Raw genomic sequence first — 24,314 nt, 5'->3', positions numbered from 1 at the left:
AGGATGGGGCTACCATCCAGCTGGGATTAGGAGGGGCCAAACCAATGATCAGAATCCAGATACTTAGAATCATAGAATATCAGGGTTGGAAGGGACCTCAGGAGGTCATCTAGTCCAACCCCCTGCTCAAAGCAGGACCAATCCCCAATTAAATCATCCCAGCCAGGGCTTTGTCAAGCCTGACCTTAAAAACTTCTAAGGAAGGAGATTCTACCACCTCCCTAGGTAACGCATTCCAGTGTTTCACCACCCTCCTAGTGAAAAAGTTTTTCCTAATATCCAACCTAAACCTCCCCCACTGCAACTTGAGACCATTACTCCTTGTCCTGTCCTCTTCTACCACTGAGAATAGTCTAGAACCATCCTCTTTGGAACCCCCTCTCAGGTAGTTGAAAGCAGCTATCAAATCCCCCCTCATTCTTCTCCTCTGCAGACTAAACAATCCCAGTTCCCTCAGCCTCTCCTCATAAGTCATGTGTTCCAGACCCCTAATCATTTTTGTTGCCCTTCGCTGGACTCTCTCCAATTTATCCACATCCTTCTTGTAGTGCGGGGCCCAAAACGGACACAGTACTCCAGATGAGGCCTCACCAATGTCAAATAGAGGGGAACGATCACGTCCCTCGATCTGCTGGCTATGCCCCTACTTATACATCCCAAAATGCCATTGGCCTTCTTGGCAACAAGGGCACACTGTTGACTCACTTGCCTGTGCCCTTATCCTGGGGTCTCACTGGGACTTCATTCTAGGGAATCTTACTTCCCATTCATGCTCCCTCTGCTTCATGTGCACCGGGGTTAGCACCACTGGGAGCCCTAATGTAGGCAAGGCTCTGGCAGCTTCCTGTGTTGTCATCACCCTGTCAGTGAACCTGCTCAGTCAAGGCACTGACTGGCCCCATATGCGCCCCCTCTGCCCCCCGGTTCAGTCAGTGGCAGAGTCCAGAACTCCCGGCCCATACGCTCCATTTGGACCATGATGCCTCAAGCCGAATCTCCAGCCAATCGGCTGCGGTTAGGCAGTGTGCAGGGTCCCCAGAAGAGCTTGTGTCAGTGCACGGTGGGTGCAGAGCTCGTCTGCCTCTGGCCCCACTGTGCTCAGCTTGTCTTTCTGCCGGAAGATGCTCATTGCGTTTCGTGCCCGGGGTGATTCTTGGAAGGGAAATGGCCTTGCAGTCTCTGGCCAATAGGAAACGCAAAGCAGGGCTTCTAGTCTTCCGAATTTCCCTCTAAATGGCTGCACATCAGGCCCTTTGGGAGCATCTTGTGGGACTCGACGGTAGCAGAATTCACGTGCTGCTGCTCCGCACCGGCCTCGGTTCCAGCCTGAGCCTTTCCCCCTCTCTCCCTGTGCACGCAGTATGGAATCGTTCTGGACGCCGGCTCCTCCCACACTGCCATGTTCGTCTACAAGTGGCCTGCGGACAAAGAGAATGACACGGGGATTGTCAGCCAGCACAGCATGTGCGACGTGGAAGGTAGGAGTCAATTAATTGCTTGTGCTACGTCACCTGGCTCTGTAGTGGGCGCTGTCTGGGTACTGTTGGCGACTTCAGACTGGCTGGGCTGGGCCTGCTTCTTGTCTGGCTTACATCAGTGTAACTCCATTGACTTCAGTGCCGTTGCTCCTAATTCTACCCCATGGTGAGAGAAGAATCAGGCTAGTGACTTTTACAAGCCTTGTAATTCACAGTGCCTTCCCTGCCAAACTATAGGTTATTAGGGTTGCCAGGTGCCTGGTTTTGAACCAGAACACCCGGTTGAAAAGAGACCCTGGCAGCTCTGGTCAGCACACCTGACCGGGCCACTAAAAGTCCGGTTGGCCACAGCGGAGTTAAGGCAGACTCCATACGCGGCTCCGTGCGGCTCCCAGGAAGCGGCCGGCATGTCGGCTCCAAGGTGGGGGGGTGGCCAGTAGAGCTCCATGCGCTACCCCCACCGGCAGGCGCCACCCCGAGCGCCGGCTCTGCAGCACCCATTGACCAGGAACGCCATGGCCAATGGGAGCTGCAGAGCCAGTGCTTGGAGCTGTGCCTGCAGGTGGGGCAGCACACACAGCCCCCCTGGCCACCCCTCCACCTAGGAGCCGGACATGCTACCACTTCCCAGGAGCCATGCAGACTTCCTCTGTCCCCAAGAAATGCGGGGGCAGCACTGGTGTAGCTGCTATTTAAGGGGCCACCTGAGGTCAGCACCTTAGTCCCGGAGCCCCCGCGCACCACAGCAGCCAGAACTGCCTGGAGCCCGTACCCCAAACCCCGTCCTGCACACATTCCATCTCCCACATTCAAACTGTTGCAGCTCCTGGCCTTCTCTTAATGCCTGCTTGTGCCTTGCAGAGAAATTGAACGAGGGTAGGGGAGAGCAAGCAATCAAGGGAGTGGGGATGGAGTGAGCAGAGGTCAGGGCCTTGGGGCAGGGGCGGGGAAAGGGTGTTGGGTTTTCCGCAATTAGAAAGTTGGCAACCCTAAAAGATTATTGTGATGAAGAATTAGAGCAGGTGGAATAACCCAACATCTCCAGGGAGTGGGACTGAGTCTGTTTTACTGAAGTGTCTGTGTTGTGCCATGGTTTTCATCTCTACCTTATAAGGTCAAATTCTGGATTTAGTAGATACGGGCTCCATTGATTTCAATGGGGTTACACCCCTTGGGCCACCAGCAAATTGGATGCAGAGCTTACTTGGCCACTGCCTTGTGTCATTGCTTATAGCAGTGCAGAGTGGTAACAGATCAAAAATGACAGCCACAAATGACCACACAAGGTGCAAGACAGGAGAGAATTGGGCCCAGAATTGTACTAGATACACTGGCTGTTATGGAACTATTTGATTTGTTACCCCACCTGGACATAAGGGAGGTGAGAGCAGCGTTCTGGAGAGTGGTTTTAGAGTAGCAGCCATGTTAGTCTGTATCAGCAAAAACCACGAGGAGTCCTTGTGGCACCTTAGAGACTAAAATTTATTTGGGCGTAAGCTTTCATGGGCTAAAACCCACTTCATCAGGTGCATGGAGTGGAAGATACAGTAGCAGGTATGTTTATACATAGTACATGAAAAGATGGGAGTTGCCTTATCAGGTGGGGGAGTCAGTCTAACAAGACAATTTATCAGTAGAATACCAAGGGAGGAAAAATCACTTTTGTAGTGGTAATGAAGGTGGTCCATTTCAAACAGTTGACAAGAAGGTGTGAGTAATAGTAGGGGGAAATTAGTATGGTAAAATTAGGTTTTGTAATGACTTATCCACTCCCAGTCTTTAGTCAGGCCTAATTTGATGGTGTCCAGTTTGCAAATTAATTCCAGTTCTGCAGTTTCATGTTGGAGTCTGTTTTTGAAGTTTTTTTGTTGAAGAATTGCCACTTTTAAGTCTGTTATTGAGTGACCAGGGAGGTTGAAGTGTTCTCCTACTGGTTTTTGAATGTTGTAATTCCTGATGTCAGATTTGTGTCCATTTATTCTTTTGCGTAGAGACTGTCCAGTTTGGCCAATGTACATGGCAGAGGGGCACTGCTGGCACATGATGGCATACATCACATTGGTGGATGTGCATGTGAATGAGCCCCTGATGGTGTGGCTGATGTGGTTAGGTCCTATGATGGTGTCTCTTGAATAGATATGTGGACAGAGTTGGCAATGGGGTTTGTTGCAGGGTTTGGTTCCTGGGTTAGTGTTTTTGTTGTTTGGTGTGTAGTTGCTGGTGAGTATTTGCTTCAGGTTGGGGGGCTGTCTGTAAGCGAGGACTGGACTGTCTCCCAAGGTCTGTGAGAGTAAGGGATCGTCCTTCAGGATAGGTTGTAGATCTTTGATGATGTGTTGGAGAGGTTTTAGTTGGGGACTGTAGGTGACGGCTAGTGGCGTTCTGTTACTTTATTTGTTGGGCTTGTCTTGTAGTAGATGACTTCTGGGTACCCTTCTGGATCTGTCAATCTGTTTCTTAACTTCACCAGGTGGGCTTTGTACTTTTAAGAACACTTGATAGAGATCCTGTAGGTGTTTTCTCTGTCTGAGGCATTAGAGCAAATGCAGTTGTCTTGAGCTTGGCTGCTTAGAGCTTGGCTGTGGACAATGGTAGATGTGGTCTGGATGAAAGCTGGAGGCATGTAGGTAAGTATAGCGGACAGTAGGTTTCTGGTATAGGGTGGTGTTTATGTGACCATTGCTTATTAGCACTGTAGTGTCTAGGAAGTGGATCTCTTGTGTGGACTGGTCCAGGCTGAGGTTGATGGTGGGGTTGAAATTGTTGAAATCCTGGTGGAATTCCTCAAGGGCCTCCTTCCCATGGGTCCAGATGATGAAGATGTCATCAATGTAACGCAAGTAGAGTAGCGGCGTTAGGAGACTAGAGCTGAGGAAGCGTTGTTCTAAGTCAGCCATAAAAATGTTGGCATACTGTTTTGGAGATTGAGGATTTAGGGTGTGGGCTGAGCAGTCCTAACGTCCGAATCTTTGATACAGCCAAAGCCTGGGCAGAAGATTTGAGCTGAGCTTTGTTATGTTGTTGCTAATTTCCTGGAGTTTGGCTTTCATTAACCAAGACGGGGTTTTAGAACACACTGTGGATGGTCTTGGTTTTAAAACAGAATGATAAAGGTACCTGCTCCCAGGGCTGTGTATATGAATGGGGTATACAGGGTTCACCAGCTCTCATTTGGGATGATCCACATAATTCACTCAAGTCTCTGCCATTTGTGAGTCATACAGCAATCCTGGACTCATCCCGTGTAAGTCTTTATGCCAGGCTGCCTTGTGTGCCCTAGCCAAACAGCACCACGCTCCTCGGGTGTTTGTGGCTCTCCCAGACGTGCACGCACCGGCAGAAGCACATGCCCCGTCACACGCTAATGCTGATGCCAGACATTTGGCCCCTCAAACCTTTTCCCCTCCCACTCTGCATTTGAGGAGTGGACTTCAGAACTGCAACGATCATCTCTGAGCCTCACCCATACCACAGCCAAAATCCAGCCTGCATCATTTCCATGCCCATCATCCCAGGATAAGGTTGAAAATATCCCCCACCCCCTCTCTGCGTGGCACTCTGTCCCCTCTAGTAGTGACTGGGCCACATACAGAGATTCATGAGCCTGCAACAGGGCGGTCTGCAGAGCTGGGTCTCTTAGCTCTGGCAGTAGGGTCATGGTTTTAGATCACGAGGTCCCAGGTTCGATTCCCCACACTGTCAACAACCCCCCCCTCCCTCCCGGGTCGTGTCATTACAAACATGCTGCAGTAGCTCTGTGTACTTCAGGCTTGTCAGCTGTGCTTGGCAAAGGATGGGTCCCTCCCCTCAGCTCCCCTTGTGAATGTCGGGACATGGGCCTGGAACATGGCAAACAATTCGGTCAAGTCCTCTCGTCCGTACACCTTCTCTTGGCACTGAGCTGCTGGCAGGGGCTGGGTTGCCCATGCTTTATTAAACCAGGCATTGAACTCAGCCACTCCATCCCCTGCAGCCTGTTCCTGGAGCTCAGCTGAGAGAGAGGCTAGCGTGTGTGTCTGGGGAGCGGGGAGGTAGGTGTGACACCTCTTGTCCAGCACATCTGGGAATCCCAGGGTCAGAATGGCCTGGAGTCCTGTCTGCACTGGACTGTCTAAGTGAGTCTGTAACCACGCGGTGATCCAGCTGCCTGTAGTCCCTGTGTACTCTGCATGGGCCATGTGGTCCAAACCTGCAGCCGGATGGAGCTTTGGTCTGGCCAGGATGGAGGCTGGCACCATTCCCGTCCTGTCCCCGATTAAACTCACAGCTTCCGTACTGCGTAGCTGGGCCTCCTAACCGGGCCTGTGTTACCCAGTCAGCTGGGCCTTCTTTCTCCCAGCCCTCTGTGCAGTAGGATGACCCAGGGTGCATCGCTCCAGGGGCTGCCACTGTGCTTATAACATAGGTGGAGCTGTAGGAGGGACGCTGCTGTATACGGTGCATTTTATCCTATGGCTCCGCTCATGCCAGCCAGAGATCCTCTCCCAGAATCCTCGGGGTGACAGCCACCTTTAAGCATGGCCATTGCTAGCATGGGGCTGAACCCTGCCATGCCATGTGGGACAAGCCCCTGAGCTCTGACTGCCTGGCATAGGGTTGAACTCCTGGGAACGAGAGGGAGGGTGGCTCCCCTTGCTATCTGCCCGAGCCGGGGCTCCCCTGGTTCAGCCTGGCTTTCAGCTGGCGGGGGATTTTGTGTTGGGTGGAGAGCAGAAGTGGCTGTATTGTTTGGACGTTGGAATGGCTAATCCCAGCCCTTGTTATATGTGCCTGGGCGTGACACGATGGGCACAAAATAACCCGACTGAAGTAGAGGATTGTGCCGACGCACCCACAAGCCTGGGTGTGTTTTCCCTTCCCACCTTCTCAGCTGTGTGTGTACAGCTGCAAAAACCCAGCCAAGGCTCCACCACGCCGGCCCTTTGACCAGTCTGGAGAGAACGGAGCTGCCTTACAGTGAGGAAAGCCCCGTGGTCCCCTCCCTAAAAGGAGCTGGCACAGGCTTGGGAAGAGGGCACAACCCCCCCACCCCACCCCGGCTGCTCCTACTGAAGAAAGAGAACAAATGGGATTGGCTGGAGTATGCAAGCCAAGACCACCCATGCTGCGTGCTGTGTTTGCATAAGGCCCATGGTGGGCTCCCCATCCTGGGGGACGTCTTTTGCTCCCCCGCACCATCCCTGCAGGAGGGTTTGGGTCACAGCTGTCGTGCGGGTGGAGGCTAGGGGCGCCTCTTGGGGTGCGCCTCTGCTGGGGCAGCTGGCCGGTTAGAGCCACAGTCGCTCTCCATCCCCGCACTCCCTTCCCGGCCCGGCAGTTGCTGACGCTCAGCACAGCTCCCCAGTTCCTCAGCATGTCCCTGGACCAAGCGGCCAGAGACCAGTGCCCGTTTTCATCTCGCCTGCAGGTGGTGGGATTTCCAGCTATGCCGAGGACCCCCCGGCCGCCGGCAAGAGCCTCAAACAATGTCTCGACCAGGCTGTGAGCGACATCCCCAGGGAAAGGCATCCACTCACCCCCCTCTACCTGGGGGCCACCGCGGGCATGAGGCTGCTGAAGTGAGCTTTTGCTGTCGTCTGCTGTCGAACCCCCTCCCTCTTGCCAGGGCCCGAGCCAGGCCAGGGCTCTGGTCTTTAAAGGGAATGTGCTTGGGTTAAACTCTTCCACCACCCATCTGTGCAGCAGCCCTGTTGCCTGTAGAGGCGCGGCTGAGCACGGGAACATGTGAATTGTCACCCTTGGTCCATCTGGCTCAGCGCCTTGTCTCCAACCGCCCGAGCCCATCAGCTTCCTGAGAGGGGGCAGGGAGCCCCCCAGTGGACATTAATGGCCCATAGGAGAAGTTTCTTCCTGACCCGGGAAGTTACAGGTTGGACCTGCCCTGGTGCAGGAGGGTTTATCATCCCTATAAAAATGTTTTGCTCCAAATATGTCCCTGGGTTTTCTCCTCCATAAAGGTGTGATCCTTTTTCAAATCCTGCAAAGTGCATGTTCTACGTTATTGCAAATGAACCCCAGAGGGGTTAGCTCTGTTGCTATATTGGCTGGAAAGGGTGGTGTGGAGAATAGGCTAGACCAGCACAGGGTCCTCCACCTCTCCTTTTCTGTAAGGGGAAGCTGGGTGGAGTTAGAAGTGCTCCCCTTCCTCATGAGTCCCGCAGCCCTACCTGGGCCCCTGGGTCACCTTGTCCAATGCAGGATAAATATCCTGCATTAGATCTGCACGGATTGGGGAGCCACATGTCCCCACCCAAGCAAGAAGCCCATCTAACCATGGCTCACAGGAAGGAAGGAATGAACCTTCTCTGGCCAATGCAGGCTTATGAATCAATGCTTCTCCCCACCCTGCCCTAACGCAGCAAGGGCGTTGCCCAGTCAGCAATAGTGGAGGTAAGCGTAGAATGCCTGCCAGACGAGCAATGGCAAGACCCTGGCTGGTGCCTGTCTGTAATGCCGGCAGGAGGGAATGACGGCCAAGGCAAGCACTAGTCCGGCTGAGGGGCTCACTCAGTCTTCCATGCTGTCCTGGGGAGAAGAAACTGAACTGAGATTTTGTGGCTCGGGTCCCGCGTGGAAACGTAGAGACCCTCCAGGTCTGTGACTAGTTCAGCCCTGTGCAGCGGGACAGCTCCAGGTCCGGGCACTATTTAAGTCCCACCTAAGCCCCGTGCAGTGGCCGGTTTCACTGTTGAAGGGGGCTCGGGCAGCCTTTCTCCTGGATTGCTGAAGCGATGCTTGCTTGGTCCCTCGTATGCCATAGCTGTGGCATGCCTTAGAATAACCACTGCCTTTCATTGCCCTCTGAGGGAGGGAGGTTGCAGAGCTGTCTCCCTTTGCCCCACGTTCCACGGCCCTGACTGTGCTGGGTGGTTCGGGGAGTGGCTCACGGTTTGACCCCCTTGGTGCAGACATTTGCTTCTCTTCTCTCGCAGTGAAGCATTGCTTTGTGTCTTCTGTAGCCTCACCAACTCGATGGCCTCAGACAGCATCCTCAGCGCAGTGACCTCAACGCTGAAGTCGTACCCCTTTGACTTTCGGGGGGCAAAAATTCTGTCGGGTGAAGACGAGGGGTTGTTTGGCTGGGTCACAGCTAACTATCTCCTGGAGAACTTCATCAAGGTATGCCCAGCAGGACTGGCTTCCTAGGACGGTCCCTTCCAGTGCCCATCGAGGCATGGACTCACCCCATCATTCGCCTGCAAGCCTGTCTGCTCCACATAGGTAGCTGGCATAGCGGGGAAGAGAAAAAGCCCATTTCTCCATGGCTGCCTCATTACCTAGGACCTAGGTTTTCCTCTTTAAAAACAGCTACCTTGTCCCTTGCATAGGCAGAGTGCTGCTGAGAGACTTCCGCTTTGTGGAGACCACTGGGCCAGAGATGTGAAATCACCCCCTCCTCCTGTATTCACTGCACTGAGGTGGGAATGCCAAAGCCCTGTTGAGACCACTTGAAAGGCTAGTGCTATTAAGCAGAGGGTCTGACACATGCTTGCGGTCTGGACCCTTTTTAATGCTGCCTCTTGGAGGTGGGGACACCAGTGCTGGCCCTTCTCCGTAGAGCATCAGGAGAGCTGCGTGTTAGAAGCCTCTGCAAGTGCCAGGTGTTATTAATGTTACCGGCCAATGGCAGCTGTTGTTCAGACGCGCAAACAAGTTGAATGGCTCTACGTGTCGGTCAGATACCACGGTGATGGGCAACCCTCTAAAAACCTAGCTAGGGACGCTGTGGCGCATGGCCTGGGTTTGCTGTATAGAAGTAGCAAATAGCCCAGGTCTCTAGCCAGCCTCGAGGAGAACAGTGGGACCTGATCCTTGCAGTGAACATGAAGGGGCTGGATTTTCCTTCCACCTTCCCGGCATTGGTCTCATTCAGTCCCCAGCAGCGACTGATTCTCTCCAGTGCCCAAGGGAATCTGGAGGCTGCTTTTAACATAGCCCCTGGTGGATCTGCTCACGGAACGTCCATCTTGAACTGGGTAGAAATGCAGAGGTCTCCCTCACCAGTTCAGCAAGGAAAACTGGGATCAGCTTCATGCCCGGAGACTGCTCCATCCATTCTGGAGCTGCAGTTAGGGAGCAGGGGAGTACCCAGCACGTGCTGTTGGCTCAGCCATGGAGGTGCAGTGGAGGCAGAGGGTAGGAACCTGCTGGGATCAAACTGTCCCCCTGCTGCATGCATGCAGCTCCTGCTGCCTTCAACAGGAGCCGACCATGCGCGATTGAGAGGCCTGCAGTGACACGTACGCAGCTACTGGGACTTGCAGAATGCCTTGCCTGGCCCCAGCCTTAGGCAGAATGACCTCTTGGCGTTCTTGTGTCCAAAGGAAGCTACTGACCATGAGCCAGCCCCTCTTCCTTCTCCAGCAGGGACCCTCCTCTGCAAGCTATTGCGCCCCATGGCAGCAGGGTGCTGAGCCCCCTCACCCCAAGAGAGGTCAGTGAGTGTGGACGGTGCTCACACCTCGCTCGACTGTGCCCTACCAGTTTGCGGCTGGCGGGAGCGCTGCCAGAGCGGACGGGCATTCTGCATGGTCTGAGCCACGCAATTAACCATCTCTGTGACTTTGCTTCCGTCCCCCCTCCCCACAGTACGGCTGGATCGGGCAGTGGTTCCGGCCAAAGAGACCCACATTGGGGGCCATGGACTTGGGGGGAGCCTCTACCCAGATCACCTTTGAAACCCAGAAGCGGATCGAGGACCCCCAGAGCGGGGTGACGCTGCGGCTCTACGGACAGATGTACAGGGTGTACACCCACAGCTTCCTGTGCTACGGCAGGGACCAGATCCTCAGGAGGATGTTCTCCAAGGTCATGAAGGTACGGAGGCCTGGCTCTGCCCCAGCGGGCTCTCCTCAATGGCCTGCAGGGCGAGCTCCCAGCATTCATCCCCGCTCCCTCCTCAACCACCAGCCCCCCACGCCATGTTCCCACCCAGGCTGCTACACACAGGGCTCCGGGTTCAGGTCACCAGGTGCTTTGCAAAGAGCAGGGAGGGTGCTTGCCCCGCTCTGGAGCATGTTCTGCTCCTCTCCCCCCGATCCCCCCGTCCCCACAACCTGGAGCAGCAGTAGTGAACGGCAGCTCGTTAGCGGGGAGCCAAGGCTCAGCCTGTTACAACCCATGCTGAGGGGCCTAGAATTCCCGACGGAGCAGGGAGGGCTCAGCCGGGTGCCCCCTATGGGCGCTACAGCGGCATAGCTAGGGTGCCCGAGTGCAGACGCACACGACAGCGACCAGAAGGGCTTTTCCCCTCGCCATGGGAGCGCCACCCCCCTGAGCGATAGGAAATGCTCACGGCTCTGTTATCGCCCTCCCAAGGATGGAGGCTGAGCTCCCTTCACGGGGTTTGAACCTGAGGGCTGAGCTCCCTTCACGGGGTTTGAACCTGGGGGCTGAGCTCCCTTCACGGGGTTTGAACCCGGGGGCTTCGAAAGTCTGGGAATTTCAAACATGCTCTGCAGCCTCCCCCATGCGACTGGTGCTGATGCAGAGCCGGGCACAGTGCACATCACGCACGTTAGTTCAACTCCTTTGGTGCTCTGGAAGGGACCCCTGAGGAAAGCCAGGTCTCCTCCCCGCTGCTCTTTGTTGCCAGCATAGGCTGTGCCAGTTAGGAGTTACTCATCTTCCGGGGCTGAGCTGCCACCTCCCTGCCTTCAGAGACAGCCATGGACACATAGGGTTGGACACTATCTTGTCAGAGCACCATCACTACTGAAACCTTGCAGCCCCTGTGAGGGCGGATCCCCCTGTTTTACGGCTGGGGAAACTGAGGCATGCAGCAGGGACATGATTGGCTCACCGTGATGCACGGTGGATCAGGGGCAGAACTGGGGGGCAGTGTTTCTGAATGCCAGTCCTTGACTCCACCCACTACACCGCACTGCCTGGCCCTAGACCGCCTCATGGCTGTGGTAGCTGCAGACAAAGACAGGCTTGGGTGGTACCTTTTCTTTGCCCAACAGGCTGGCGGCTACAAAACAAATGTGTCCAACCCCTGCTGGCCCAAAGGCTATCAAAGGAACTTCCTGCTCCAAGACGTCTACAACTCTCCCTGCACGGCAGCTGAGAAGCCTGACAGCTACGATCCCCAACGTACCATCGGCATGGATGGATCCGGGGACGCAGCCCAGTGCCGCCTGCACGTGGACAGTCTCTTCAATTTCACCAGCTGCGGCTTCTCCAGCTGCTCCTTCGATGGGGTTTTCCAGCCCGACCTCTCGGGAAACTTCATTGTAAGTGTCCCGAGGTTGCAGGTCTAGTGGGCAGCCGGCAGCCTCTGACTGTTGGTGCTGCCTCCAGGGTATTGTGCATGGGGGCAGCCCAGAGCCCTGGAGCCCGAGTCTCCTACTGAATGCTATGGGAGCCCCTTCTATCCTGCAGCTGGAGGATTAGGCTCCAGGTGCAAGAAGGTTGCTGGAATGGGAATGGGGCCCTGGGTATGCTCAGCGCAGTGGTTAGCAGCAAGAGCGCTGCCCCCTGCGGGTGAGGTGAACATACCCCAAACTCTGCTCCCACATTGAATCAACAAGCCCGGCCTTTGTGTCTGAGCAGGGAAATTGAGGGCTGTGCTAGTGAGCTTCTGCTTTCTCACCTCCTCTCTCCCTGGCATCAGGCCTTCTCTGCCTTCTTCTACACGGTGGATTTTATCCAGACAGTGATGAAGAGACGCGTGGCCTCGCCAGATGATCTTAACGCTGCTGCCGAAGCCATCTGCAGTGCCAGCTGGACCGAGGTGAGTGCCCTGGCAGCAGAGGGCTAGTCTAATGGGTGTCAGACGATCTAGGAGGCCAGCCTGGATTTCCGTGCCCTATAGGCCTGCAGCCAAAATAGCATGGGCTGCGGATCCTGTTATATCTCACAAGCTCCAGGACTCAGGACTGGGCTAGGATGTCTCCAACCCCTTGGTATTGCAGTAGGGCTGCCAACATTGTATTTCAAAAATACAGGACAGATCTCAGATGTCCTCAGTCTCGACTTGAACCTCTGGGGGCAATTCCCTTCCATCCCCACCATGCCCCACAGACTGGCTCCCCGGTGGCCAGGTCCATCCCCTGTCTGTTGGGGTTCACCTGAAGTGGTGGGCCAGGGACCAGCGGCAGCATGGCATGGCTGGACGTGGGCAGCTGGCTGGTGGCTGAGCAGAGAGGCAGCAGGTCCAGATTGCACTGCTCTGCCTCCTTCCCCTGCCACACTGTGGCCAGGCTGACTCGGTGCCTCGTCCTCAACTGGCAGGCCAAGGTCAGATGGGGGAGGAGACCGTGTGTCCCTTCACCCCCACTCAGATGCCTCCACTCCTCCCATCCCCGTGTGTCCATCCACCCCCACTCCTCCCATCCCCATGTGTCCTTGCACCCCCACTACCCGCTGTCCCCACTAGGGTTGCCAACCCTCCCAGTTTCACCGGGAGTCTCCTGGAATCAGGCCCTATCTCCCAGAGGCTACTGATGCCAAACTGGGAGATTTTAGATGCTAAAAGTCCGGCGGCGCAGCAGGGCTAAGGCAGACCAATGGGAGCTGCAGAAACAGAGCCTGCAGGCAGGGGCAGCACATGGGAACCCCCTGCCTCCTCCAGGGGCCACAGGGACATGCACCGACTCCACAGCTCTCATTGGCCAGGGAACTGTGGCCAATGGAGCTGCTGGGGTGGTGCCTGTGGGCTGGGGCAGCACGTGGAGACCCCTGGCCCTGCCACCTAGTAGCCACTGCTAGACAGATGTGCCGGTCACTTTCAGGAGCTGCCCAAGGTAAGTGCCACCCCCCTCACCTCAACCCCCTGCCCCAGCCTACGTCCCGCACCCAAAATCCCTCCCAGAGCCTGACCCCTCACCCCCTCCTACACCCAAACTCCCTCCCAGAGCCCACACCCCCTCCTGCACCTCAACTCCCTCCCTCAGGCTCAGCCCAGAGCCCCTTCCCACACTCCAAACCCCTCAGCTCCACACCTCAAGCCCAGATCCTGCACCCCGTCCCGCTCTCCAACCCCCTGCCCCAGCCTGGTGAAAATGAGTGAGGGTGGGGGAGAGCAAGGGAGTGGGAGGTGGGGCTTCAGAGAAGGGGTGGGGCAGGGGTATGGCCATGGGGAAGGGGCGGGGCAATGGTGTTTGGGTTTTTGCGATTAGACAGTTGGCAACCCTAGTCCCCATGTGGCCCTGCACCCCCACTCAACTCCAGGCTCAGTTTTGTCACCCACCAACTCCTGTGTCCCTGCCCGAGTCTGTCCCCACGACTAGCCCTTATGAACCCATGTGCATGACCCCCCCCCAGCACCCCTGTGTGCCCTGCTCTGTCCATCCGTCCGCCCCCCCAACACACACACACACACATATCCTGTGCCTCCTAACTGGCCTCATGGGCAGGGTGCTGTGAGGAAAGCAGCCTCTGCCCCCTCCATCTCCGCAGCTGTCTGCTCTGGCCCATGAGCCCGCTGCCCTGAGTAATGGTCTCAAGTTGCAGTGTGGGAGGCTTAGGTTGGATGTTAGGAAAACCTTTTTCACTAGGAGGGTGGTGAAGCACTGGAATGGATTACCTAGGGAGGTGGTGGAATCTCCTTCCTTAGAGGTTTTTAAGGTCAGGCTTGACAAAGCCCTGGCTGGGATGATTTAGTTGGGGATTGGTCCTGCTTTGAGCAGGGGGTTGGACTAGATGACCTCCTGAGGTCCCTTCCAACCCTGATATTCTACAATTCGATGATTCTAGGAGGCCACAGCCGCCCCTGGTGGAAGAAGGTTGTAATTGCAGCTTCCCTGCACCTCCCCATCCCAGATCCCCCTCCCTGTGAAGGGTCTATAACTGATTCTGATGGGCCAGAGCAGGGAGGACTCATCTCTTTTCTTTCTGTCCCCTCTTTCTTCCCCGTCCATGGTGGCCAGCTGTGGCTAAAAGCCCCAAAGCAGGAGAAGTGGTTGCCGGATTACTGCACGGTTGCCAACTTTGTTTATCTGCTGATCACCAAGGGCTACCACTTTGATGAGAGCTCTTTCCCCAACATCGCCTTCCAGAAAAAGGTTGGTATTTGGCCCAGATGGGGTCCCGCCATTAGCCAGGCTCTGCCATGCAGCAGCTGTCTGTCTCTCTCATTGTTTGCCAACATATGACATGGGGAAGCCCTAGTCTGATGGGTTTTGCCAGGATCCCTGGAAGGGAAGTGAAGTGAAGTGACCTGGAAGGGAAGTGAGTGAAGGCTTTTCGCAGGGACAGGGATCCTGACGGGTGCCCAGGTCGGACAGTTGCTTTTAGTTGAAATGGATGTTACTTCTGTGAGCTAGAGAAGATGCCTCAGAGGAGGAGAAATGGCCAATGGGACGTTGTGGATGGTTCTCGGAAAACTTCCGTTCAGTGCACAGCAGCAGAAAGGCTGATGGAACGTTCGGGACTGTTAGGAAAGGGATAGAAAATAAGGCAGTAAATATCACAACGCCACCTTATAAAACCATGAATACTGTGTGCAGTTCTGGTCGCCCCATCTCAAAAAGGACATAGTGGAACTGGAAAAGGTTCAAAGAAGGGCAAAAAAGATAATCGGAGGTATGGAACAGCTTCCGTCTGAAGAGAGATTAAAAGGATTAGTGCTGTTCATTTTTGAAAAGAGATGACTAAGGCGGGATAAGATAGAGGTCATGAATGGTGAGAAGAAAATGAATAGAGAAGTGTTATTTACCTTTTTCCACAATACAAAAACCGGGGTCGCCAGATGAAATTAACAGACAACAGGTTTAATACAAACAAGAGGAAGGACTTTATCACACAAGACACTGTTAACCTGTGGAACTCACTGCCAGGGGATGTTGTGATGGCCAAATGTATAACTGGGTTCCAAAAAGAACTAGATAAGTTCACGGAGGATAGGTCCATCAATGGCTAATAGCCAAGATGGTCAGGGATATAGCCCCATGCTTAGGGTGACCCTAACCTCTGACTGCCAGAAGCTGGGGCTAGGTAACAGGCGTGGATCTCTCCAGAATTGCTCTGTTCTGTACACTCCCCCTGAAGCTCTGTGACTGGCCACCGTTGGAGACAGGACACTGGGCTAGATGGACCATGGTCTGATCCAGTAGGGCTGTTCTTATGTTCTTAAACACCTCTTTAGCCTTGGGCGGGGAACAGGCCACATCGTGCTGAACTTCATGCGGCCTTTTCCCAGGGAGAAAATAACTCCTGACTACGGAGGATGTAAACTCAGCCCAGATTTCGATATCAGTTACTCTAGTGTAAAGCAGGAGTGGCTCTGCTGAGATCAGTGGAGTTACACTGGATTTACTCTGGTGTAAAAAAGATCAGGATCTGGCCTGCTGAGCCCAGTTCCTCTGTAAACAGACCACAGGGACGAAGAAAACAGGCAGCACTGCATAGGGAGCAGGGCAGAAGGAGGAGCCCTGCCCAGGAGCAGCACCAGCAGCTCTGTTCCACGTGCTCCCCTTATTCCTCCGGCACCGCCAGGATGGCAGTAGCTGAGCGCTGGGCTGTGCACTGGCCTCCAGACCTGCTTCGTTCGGTTGCCTAAAGGCAGCAGGGTCCTGGGAATGGAGCAAAGGACGGGGACGCCTGGGTTCTATTCACCTCACTGGCTTGCTGAGGGTCAAAGGTCTTCTGGGCCTCCCGTTGCCCCACCTTGGCAATGCAGCTGGGCTTTGCCCACCGTTGTGAAGCCTTCCCAGATCTCAGGATCAGCGAGGGCTAAGAATTGATGATGATGAGAGAGACCAGGAGAGGGTCACTCACAGTAGCAGTGGAGGGAACAGGCAGGGCAATGGGTGATTCCCTTTGCTACTGCAGCTACTCCTAGCCTCTGAGGGTACATCCACACTGCAGCTAGACACCCGCTGCTGGCCCATGCCAGCTGGCTCACGGGGCCTGAGCTAAGAAGCTAACTGTGGTGTAGATGTTTGGGCTCAGGCTGGAGGCCTGGATCTAGGACCTTGCAAGGTGGGAGGGTCCCAGAGCTCAGGCCGGAACGTCTACACTGCAGTGAAACAACCCCTTAGCCCGAGCCCCTTAGCCCAAGTCAGCTGGCAGGGGCCCACCACAGGTGTCTGACTGCAGTGTAGACATACCCTCATGAGGCAATGTTACTAGCAAGTTTCTGAGCTGCTTTGTCTTGCTGTTTTCACAGGCTGGGGACACTTCCATCGGCTGGGCCCTGGGCTACATGCTGAACCTCACCAACATGATCCCGGCTGACGAAGTGGGTTTCCGAAAGGGCACGAACTACAGCTCCTGGGTTGTCCTCATCCTCCTCTTCGTGGCTGTAATCCTGATGGCACTGGTGACAGCATTCTGCCTGCTCCGGTCCGGCAAGCAGCACCGCACCATGTAGGAGGTGGGCGGAAGAGGCCAAGAGACATGGCTCCCTGGAGCTGACATGAGCGCTACTGATCCTGGCAGGTGACCCAACATCCTACATGCTTCAGATGTGAGCGTTTCCTGGAGGCCCTGTCCCTCCCCGCTGCCTGTTTGTAGCCCTGAGGGAAACCAGTCCTGTTGCCTTTCTTTTGTCCCTGATTGGAAGCCGGAGAAGCGGACAGAAGAGGAGAACTGACACCCAGGGAGTTGCATGAGGAGCAAATGTAAATGGTTTCCTAGTGCATCCCCTTTGGTGCATCCTGGAGCAGCGTCAGAGCCTGGATAGCCAGATCCGGGGCATCCTCCTTTGCCTGCCAGCAGACGGAGACCAGACACAAAGTAAACGGACAGCAACAGCCAGCAGGCAACTGGCTCTGTGCAAAGGAAGGGAGGTTTTTATACTCACATCCAAGGGGGTGGGGTTCATGGTGGAGAGGGTTACTTACCTAAGCATCTCTGGAAGGCTTTTCCCTCCAGCCCCCCTACCTGGAGACCTGTCCTATCCCTTCCCGGGAATTTGTGACTTGTGGTCCTGGGTGTTATCCATGGACCTGCACTATCCTCCTTGAGCAAGGACCAAATCACAGCCCCCAGGAAGTCTCTGGGAGTTTGGCCATTGATCTCAGTGCTATTCAGCTCTCCCCAGGCCCGGGAAGCCCCTCCATCTCTGCAGAGCAGTGTTGCCCAGGACAGGCTCTGACAATCTGGGGGGGCTTCCACTCTTAGGACCACAACACAGTGTGTGGCCTCTTTTGTTTGTTTACAATTGGCGCTGCTCCTAGCCAATCCTGCCTGCCGAGGGGGAAGTTTTAAGATTTAGGGTGGGGGTGGAGCCTGAGCAGGTGTGTAATTCAACAGGGGGTGCCCTGGGTACCTTAGGGAGCATTGTAAACCACCCCCCTGGCATGATGGAGAAAATTCTCAGGGCTCCCTCGCACAGCCCTGAGACCTTCTCTGAGCTGCCAGCTAAGACACACCGGGGCAGGGCATGTTGAGACCCAAACCCTCCACCCCCACAGGGCCGGTGCAAGGAGGTTTCACACCCTAGGCGAAACTTCCAGCTTGCGCTGCCCCCCTTCCCCCACCCTGCGGCAGCTCCCCACCGCCGCCCCCTCCCCTCGGCCCGGGGAGCCCCCCCGCGGCAGCTCCCCACCGCCGCCCCCTCCCCTCGGCCCGGGGAGCTGCGTGCAGCAGCTCCCCATCCCAGCTCACCTCCGCTCCGCCTCCTCCCCGAGCACGCCACTGCTTCTCCCGCCTCCCAGGCTTGCGATGCCAAACCAGCTGTTTGGCGCACAAGACTGGGAAGGAGAGAAGCAGAGCGGGGCGGAGCTCAGGGGAGGAGGCGGAGCATAGGTGAGCTGGGGCGGGGAGCGGTTCCCCTGTGCACCCCCCACCCCCCCCGTTACTTGCTGCAGGAGGCCCTCCCCGCACCCCCGTGCCCCAGCTCGCCTCCGTGCCACCGCCCCCAACCACTTGGCGCCCTAGGAGACCGCCTAGTTTGCCTAGTGATTGCACCGGCCCTGCACCCCCAGCCTCATCAGCCTGGGGACAGGGAGGGTCTGTCTTTAGTTCTAGATAAGATCAGACAGGGATTTGTGTGTTTTAATGATCACAAAAACTAACAACGTAACAATGTAAACCCACAGGAGGATTTTAGATGAAACAGCAAATAACCTTTGTTAAAGGGAAGCTACCCCGAGACAGCGGTAGGGTGGTGGAGACTGTATAACACTGAGCTCTTCCAAACGTTTCCTGAGGCAGAGCTCCGAGCTTGCAGCAGAGCTGCTGTGACTGGATGGGATTGCACCCCTTGTAAGGACAACAGGCAGCCTATGCGATAGTTATGCCTTTGGGGAGCTCAGTTGACGGTGTCACCTCTGTCGGGGGTTCTCAAAATATTGTGCGGCTTAGCCAAAGCACAGAGCTGGCACTTCTGTTTCTGAGTGCTGAAATACACACATTTCCAAAGAAGTGGAAGAGAAATTGCTGCTGATAAAATCCAGGTCAATATTTGAAAATTTGAAATGTCAAGACTGTGTAACATTCTCTTATCAGGATGGAAAGATCAGCTCTCTGCAGAGTAAGAGCTTATACTAAATATAATTGCACAGTGGTGAAATTATCACAAACTATAATCCCACTAATAAATTTATATCCTCAGTCTGTTCACTAAGCAGGTTATTTCACTACTCAGATGGTAGGGATGCTGCAGTTTGCCAGTCCAGTTACATGCCAATCAATTTAAGCAACAATGGAAGATCTATTCCAATCAGAACCGCAGGGATGGTGTAGGGAGAGTACACCCAGCAATAACTCTGTGATTACTGTTTGGAAGTTTAGACACTTAGTTACAAAAAATCAGTTTAAACCAAAATGGCCTTCCCCGCTACTCATAACCCAGAGCTAATCATCTCCTCCCTAAGTCCACAAATATTGAACACTCGTACCACAGACTGACCCTCACTCTCTGCGTGACGCAGTTTAATGTTGTTTCGAGTTTCTCCCCAATACACTTAACAAACATGATAGGAACTGCAGCCCAGGGGCCGGATTCCTGCGAATCCCTCTGCTGCTTTACTTTACACACGTTAAACCAGTGACGCTCTGTTGCTCTAAAAAAATTCACTTTCCGCTTCTGTATCCTTTGCCTAAGAAGTCATCGCTTTTTTGTAACCACATCCCAGGACGGGTTTTGGCTTTGACTGCGCTAAAGGGGGGTGCTCGGTCTCTAATTGCTTTAGTCTGCTGGGCAGCACAGGGCCAGTTCAATCAACTTTACAGCAAAGTCTTGAAACAAGTTTTGTGCCTCAGACCTTTTCAGTCACTGGCTGATTTTGATTCCTTCTGTGGCTCACCCCGGCTCAGCCCCATTTCCAGTGAGGAGATGGTGCTGTCCGAGGGCCAGCTCTTTAGCTGCCACTTTTAGCAAGCCAATGAGACAAACGGAGGCAGTTCTCTTGTGATTTGACAACTGGACAGCCGTTGTTCTGGGCGTATCTTCAGGACAAGAGAGTTCTTTACTTGAAACCCCAGTGTGGATTTTTCCAATGTGCAGTTCAGACCCAATGAGATACCTACTAGGGACACCCTGTTTTTACTGACAGTGGGTGTTTTTTAACAAACCTCTTCATTTTCCTCAGGGGCTCTGGCCAGCCGCTGAGATGGCAAGTCCCCACCAATGACTGTCCCCTAACAAACAGGGCCAGCTTTGACTCTGCTCTTCAGACAATCTGGCCGCGTTCCTTGGACGGGTTGTAGACTTGGTCCAGCTCACTCCTCCAGATTACTTTTACAAAGGAGGGGATGACGCTGTGGGTGTCTTTACTCCTCCTTTGTAGACAACCCCATTCTGCAGCACAAACCCACATAGCGGGGCTGGCCATGCAAAGAGAAGTGGAGAACAGGAGGCTTCTCCCTGACCCATGGTAGCCAACGTTGGGTGATTACTTGCCCCTTACTGACTCCATCAGTTTGCCTCTCTTCTGCTCATGAAACTTTTATTAAAACAAGATGGAAATGTTATATTGTGTGTCTGGTTTGGGATTTTTAAAAACCCGGGCCTCCTGCAAACAAGTGTCGACCAGAAAGTTGTCAAGAGACCCTCTTTCTTCTGGAAAGCCCTACTGAGCCAACGAGGGGCAGGTAAATACTTCACTGTTAGTTAAGAGGACGGGGGCAAATTGTCTTCATGGGTTACAGATGGGCCGTCATAAAGGTACCAAACGCCTAGACAGCCCACAGCAGACGTGTGTGTCAGGGCCAGGGAAAGGAGCTCTGAGCCAGGGGGTACAGAGTGGGCAAATGGATGGAGGTGGCTGATGCCCCTGCCATGGGAGTACAAAGGGCATTGTAGCTCCAGGGGAGGGGGTTGTGAAGAGCTAAGTGGCTGCCCAGCTGGCAGAGCGGGACTTGGGCATTGGACCCTCCCTTCTAGGCCATGGAGAGAACAGGAAGTTCTGCATTGCCCTCGCCATGCTCGGAACACTTGCAGCTCGGCATTAAGACAATGAATTTAACCCAAGCTCATGCTTCAGGACTTCAACCAGCCACCTTCAGGGCTCAGGAAGGAATTTCTCCCCCACTGCTCCCCATGCACAAATGGTCAGATGCATGCTGGGGATTTTTCACATTCCTCTGAAGCATCTGGTATGGGCGACAAACAGCTGAGATAACCACCCCTCTGCGGTGGTATAGTGACTCCTCTACTCCAAGAGGCTTGGCTGGCTGCTTGCCCCCATGCGCAGGGTTACACTAATGGCCAGATTTGGGGTCGGGAAGGAATTTTCCACCGGATCAGATTGGCAGGAACCTGGGTAGTGTTTTTCCTTCCTCTGCAGTGTGGAGCAAGGAATCTGTGGGCATCATCACCTGAATCAGTTTCCTGCTATTGCAGGGGCCTCGGTCCTCTCCGCCTGGGGCACATAAGAGTTTAGTATCCTGAGGTTTGGAAAGGGGAGACGATATTTGGCTCTCATTTGGGTCAAACTGAATCTGGAGTGATTCAGCAGTGAGCTGTCTTTTCTCTCGAGTGGGTGATAAACTAGGGCCAAGACAGGGTGAGTGATTTAGCCCAGCTCGTGAGATGCATTAGTGGCAGGGCTAGGACCAGAACCCAGGAGTCCTGCCACTGAGGTGCACTAGACCTTAGGGCTAGAGTGTTGCTGAACAGAGGCTGTAAGAGGAGGGCAGAGCCTGGCTGGAGCAGGAGGCCGATATCGGCGCAGCAGTGAGCATGGCACCAAGGAGCGGAGAGAAGGCAAGAGCAGCCTTGTGAAAAATAACGGGCACAAAATGCAGTGGGGAGGCCTGGTGGGGCAATCACAGATACAGCCCTGCTGGGAAATGGCCCCCTCAGTGCCCTGACGAGGGAGGGTCAGACCCAGACTGCTGTGAATTGGGGAAACTATGACTACGCCCAGTGGGGGAGGAATTGTGAGCCCTGCATCTCTCCCCAGTCCTTCGAGGCTTCTTCCTGGGGGAGCCAGGAACATGGGGGCAAAGGGTCTGCGTGAGCTCCAGAGAGGAGGTCACAGCAGGAACCAAGCACCCATCACGAGGCGAAAGGGGGTGAAATTAACAGGCTGTGAATCCAGAGGCAGGAACTCCAGTCACTGGAATACAGCGCCTCGCATGACGAGGCCAACCTGGCCGCAAGCTGAATGCTGATACTTACAATCCAAACCAGTCAGTTAAACTTTTTGTTAAGCTTGTGAAGTCAAAAAATGCTGTACCCAGGGTGCCGGCGCAGCCTTTCTTTAGCCCTCGACCCTATGTGTTAATGAACCGATCACCTAGCCTGTGTTCTACGGGGCCGTGCCTCATTCAGGGCCCCAATCACCTAGCCTGTGTTCTACGGGGCCGTGCCTCATTCAGGGCCCAGGACAGGCGGCGCTGGCTGAATGGGTTGCTAGTCAGTACCGCTGTTTACCCGCATTGGTCACGGTGTAGCCCCGGGCCTTATTTACTGCACGCCATTCGAACCCGGCACGGCACGCAGGATTGTTAGTTTCCTCAGGGCTGTCTATGCTGCTCTCCTCATAGTTCTAGAGCTCTTCACACAGCATGATTAATTTTTCTTTACAACCCCCCTGTGGGGGGAGGGAAGCGTTAGCCTCCTTTTACACCTGGGGAACTAACACAGAGATTAAAGCACTTTACATGGGCAAAGCATCGCTTCCACTGACTTCACTGGCAGCTGGGAGGGCTCAGCCCTTCTGCAAATAAGACCCCTCTCCCCCTGGTCTCACACTGGGTACCACACAGTAGCCATCTCAGAAAATGTTGGTTTAAGTGACTTGCCCAACATCATACAGGAGCTCTGTGGCACAGGCTTGGCTAGAAGCCAGAGCTCCAGGACAGAGCCCGTCCTGCATCTTCCTGCAGATCCTGACCGTATTCACTAAACACCTTCCAGCCTCTGCAACAAATGCAGCAGGGGTCTCACAGACACTAGCCTCCTCCCTACACAACCCTGATTATTTTCCAGCAGATTCTGTGCACTGAATGAGGCTGGGGTCCTGTGGGGATAAAATAGCATGTGATCATGTGATTAACATCTTTAGCACAACGTGTGCACAAAAGGGAGAGATGTAAGGTTGCATGGCAAACCTTAATTCTGGCATTCCCCAACTTTTTTGAGTGCTTGACTTGCAACCTTCATGTTCTTTCAGCATGGCTGTCACAGGGTGGCTGGCCTCTTTAAGGGAAGTCAGGGCCCTGCTCAGCCCACCTGTAAGTAAGTAACTGCCTAGGTGGCTTGCTGGCTAATGAGCCCCTGTACCTGACAAACTACCACCAAAGGTCAGTTAGAGAGGAGCTCCCAGGGAAAGGAACGTGGAGAAGAGATCTCGCTGCCAGCTGCAGGAGACGCAGCCTGGGTGCTGCTGGGAGGAGAGGTGCAGTCAGCCGGCAGGCCCTGGCTCCAGGGAAGGAATCCACGTGAAGATTGCCTGGCAGGTAAAGGGCTTGGATGAGGAACTGATAGACTCTGCTGCCCTGCTATGAACTCTGGTCTCTTGGATTTCCGTTAACAAATCAGACCCCCAGAAGGGGGCGCTGCTCAATGAATAAAACTCCTGCTGAGCCTATTGACAGCCCGAAGTGGGAAATGAAGGCAGGGCACAGCCACGGCACCATGCCTGGACGGAAGGGGGCGTTGGGGGGATGGCAGGTGCTCTTACCATTGCTTTTGGGCCGTAAAACTGGGATTGCACCAACCACTGTGTGGAAACTAGTTTATCAGGATTGTTCTGAGCCACTTTGAGTTCCACAGTGCAGTTTTCCCTGCAAAGAAGCCCTTCGGTGAGGTTTGTCTATGCTCCACGTTCCCTCCAGGCATGAGACTCCTCCCAAGGGGTGGGGGGTAGAGTTTCTTAAGTGTCACTCTGCCTGCACTGGCGAATGCAGATCATGGAGCCCCTTTACTTGTCTAATCCAGGGGCTCAATTCTGGAGCCCCCGATTCTAACACCAGGTGCCGGGCTCTTGGTGTGGCATGTTGCTGCTATATCCCTCTACCCGCCCTTGTTCCTGGAGTCCACCTGAACATCTTATGCAGGCATCGAAGCGGTAGGTGCAGGCTGCAGGGGCACTGACAGAGCTGGGCACGGGGTGCGGGCACGGGACGGGGGTGGCAGGTCTAAGACGCACTGATGGGGTTCTGGTACGCATGGCAGAGCAATGCTACTGTGCCGTATTTCCACTGGTCCGGTTCTCTCATGGGCCTTCTTCTTTCCCCCTCCCTGGTCTGGGTTTCCAAGAAAGGGAGCCTGGAGGTTGGACCAAGAGCCAGAGGGAAAGGAGCAGCCAAGAGAGCCCAGCAGCCCAGGTTCCTTGCCATTCACCCCTTGTGTAAACTGGGTGGGTCTAGAAGGCAGGGGAGGAAGAGCAGACCCACACTTTTCACTTCAGGACAGGGGAGGAAGGAGCAGTGTGGGCTCAGAGCTGCAGGGGTCCTTCCTCCTCTCTTGTGAAAATGATATCGGCCAGACACCCT

At 54.7% G+C, this 24,314-nt stretch overlaps 1 protein-coding gene across 1 annotated transcript in view; it reads left to right on the top strand.

The window, feature by feature from the left end:
- ENTPD2 (ectonucleoside triphosphate diphosphohydrolase 2) overlaps window positions 1-20,342 on the top strand; it is a 45,547-nt gene extending 25,205 nt beyond the window's left edge. The window contains exons 2-9 of the mRNA XM_073313981.1: window positions 1,361-1,478; window positions 6,886-7,036; window positions 8,438-8,597; window positions 10,068-10,295; window positions 11,444-11,713; window positions 12,094-12,213; window positions 14,351-14,485; window positions 16,591-20,342. Of these exons, the coding sequence (XP_073170082.1) occupies window positions 1,361-1,478; window positions 6,886-7,036; window positions 8,438-8,597; window positions 10,068-10,295; window positions 11,444-11,713; window positions 12,094-12,213; window positions 14,351-14,485; window positions 16,591-16,794 (1,386 nt within the window). The 3' untranslated portion in view covers window positions 16,795-20,342. The remainder of the gene's footprint in view (window positions 1-1,360; window positions 1,479-6,885; window positions 7,037-8,437; window positions 8,598-10,067; window positions 10,296-11,443; window positions 11,714-12,093; window positions 12,214-14,350; window positions 14,486-16,590) is intronic.
- The last annotated feature ends 3,972 nt before the right edge of the window (window positions 20,343-24,314 follow it).

Source organism: Lepidochelys kempii, chromosome 16 (genome assembly GCF_965140265.1).
Source record: "Lepidochelys kempii isolate rLepKem1 chromosome 16, rLepKem1.hap2, whole genome shotgun sequence".
In the NCBI taxonomy this organism is placed as follows: Eukaryota; Metazoa; Chordata; order Testudines; family Cheloniidae; genus Lepidochelys; species Lepidochelys kempii.
This window is presented reverse-complemented; position numbering and strand designations above follow the sequence as displayed.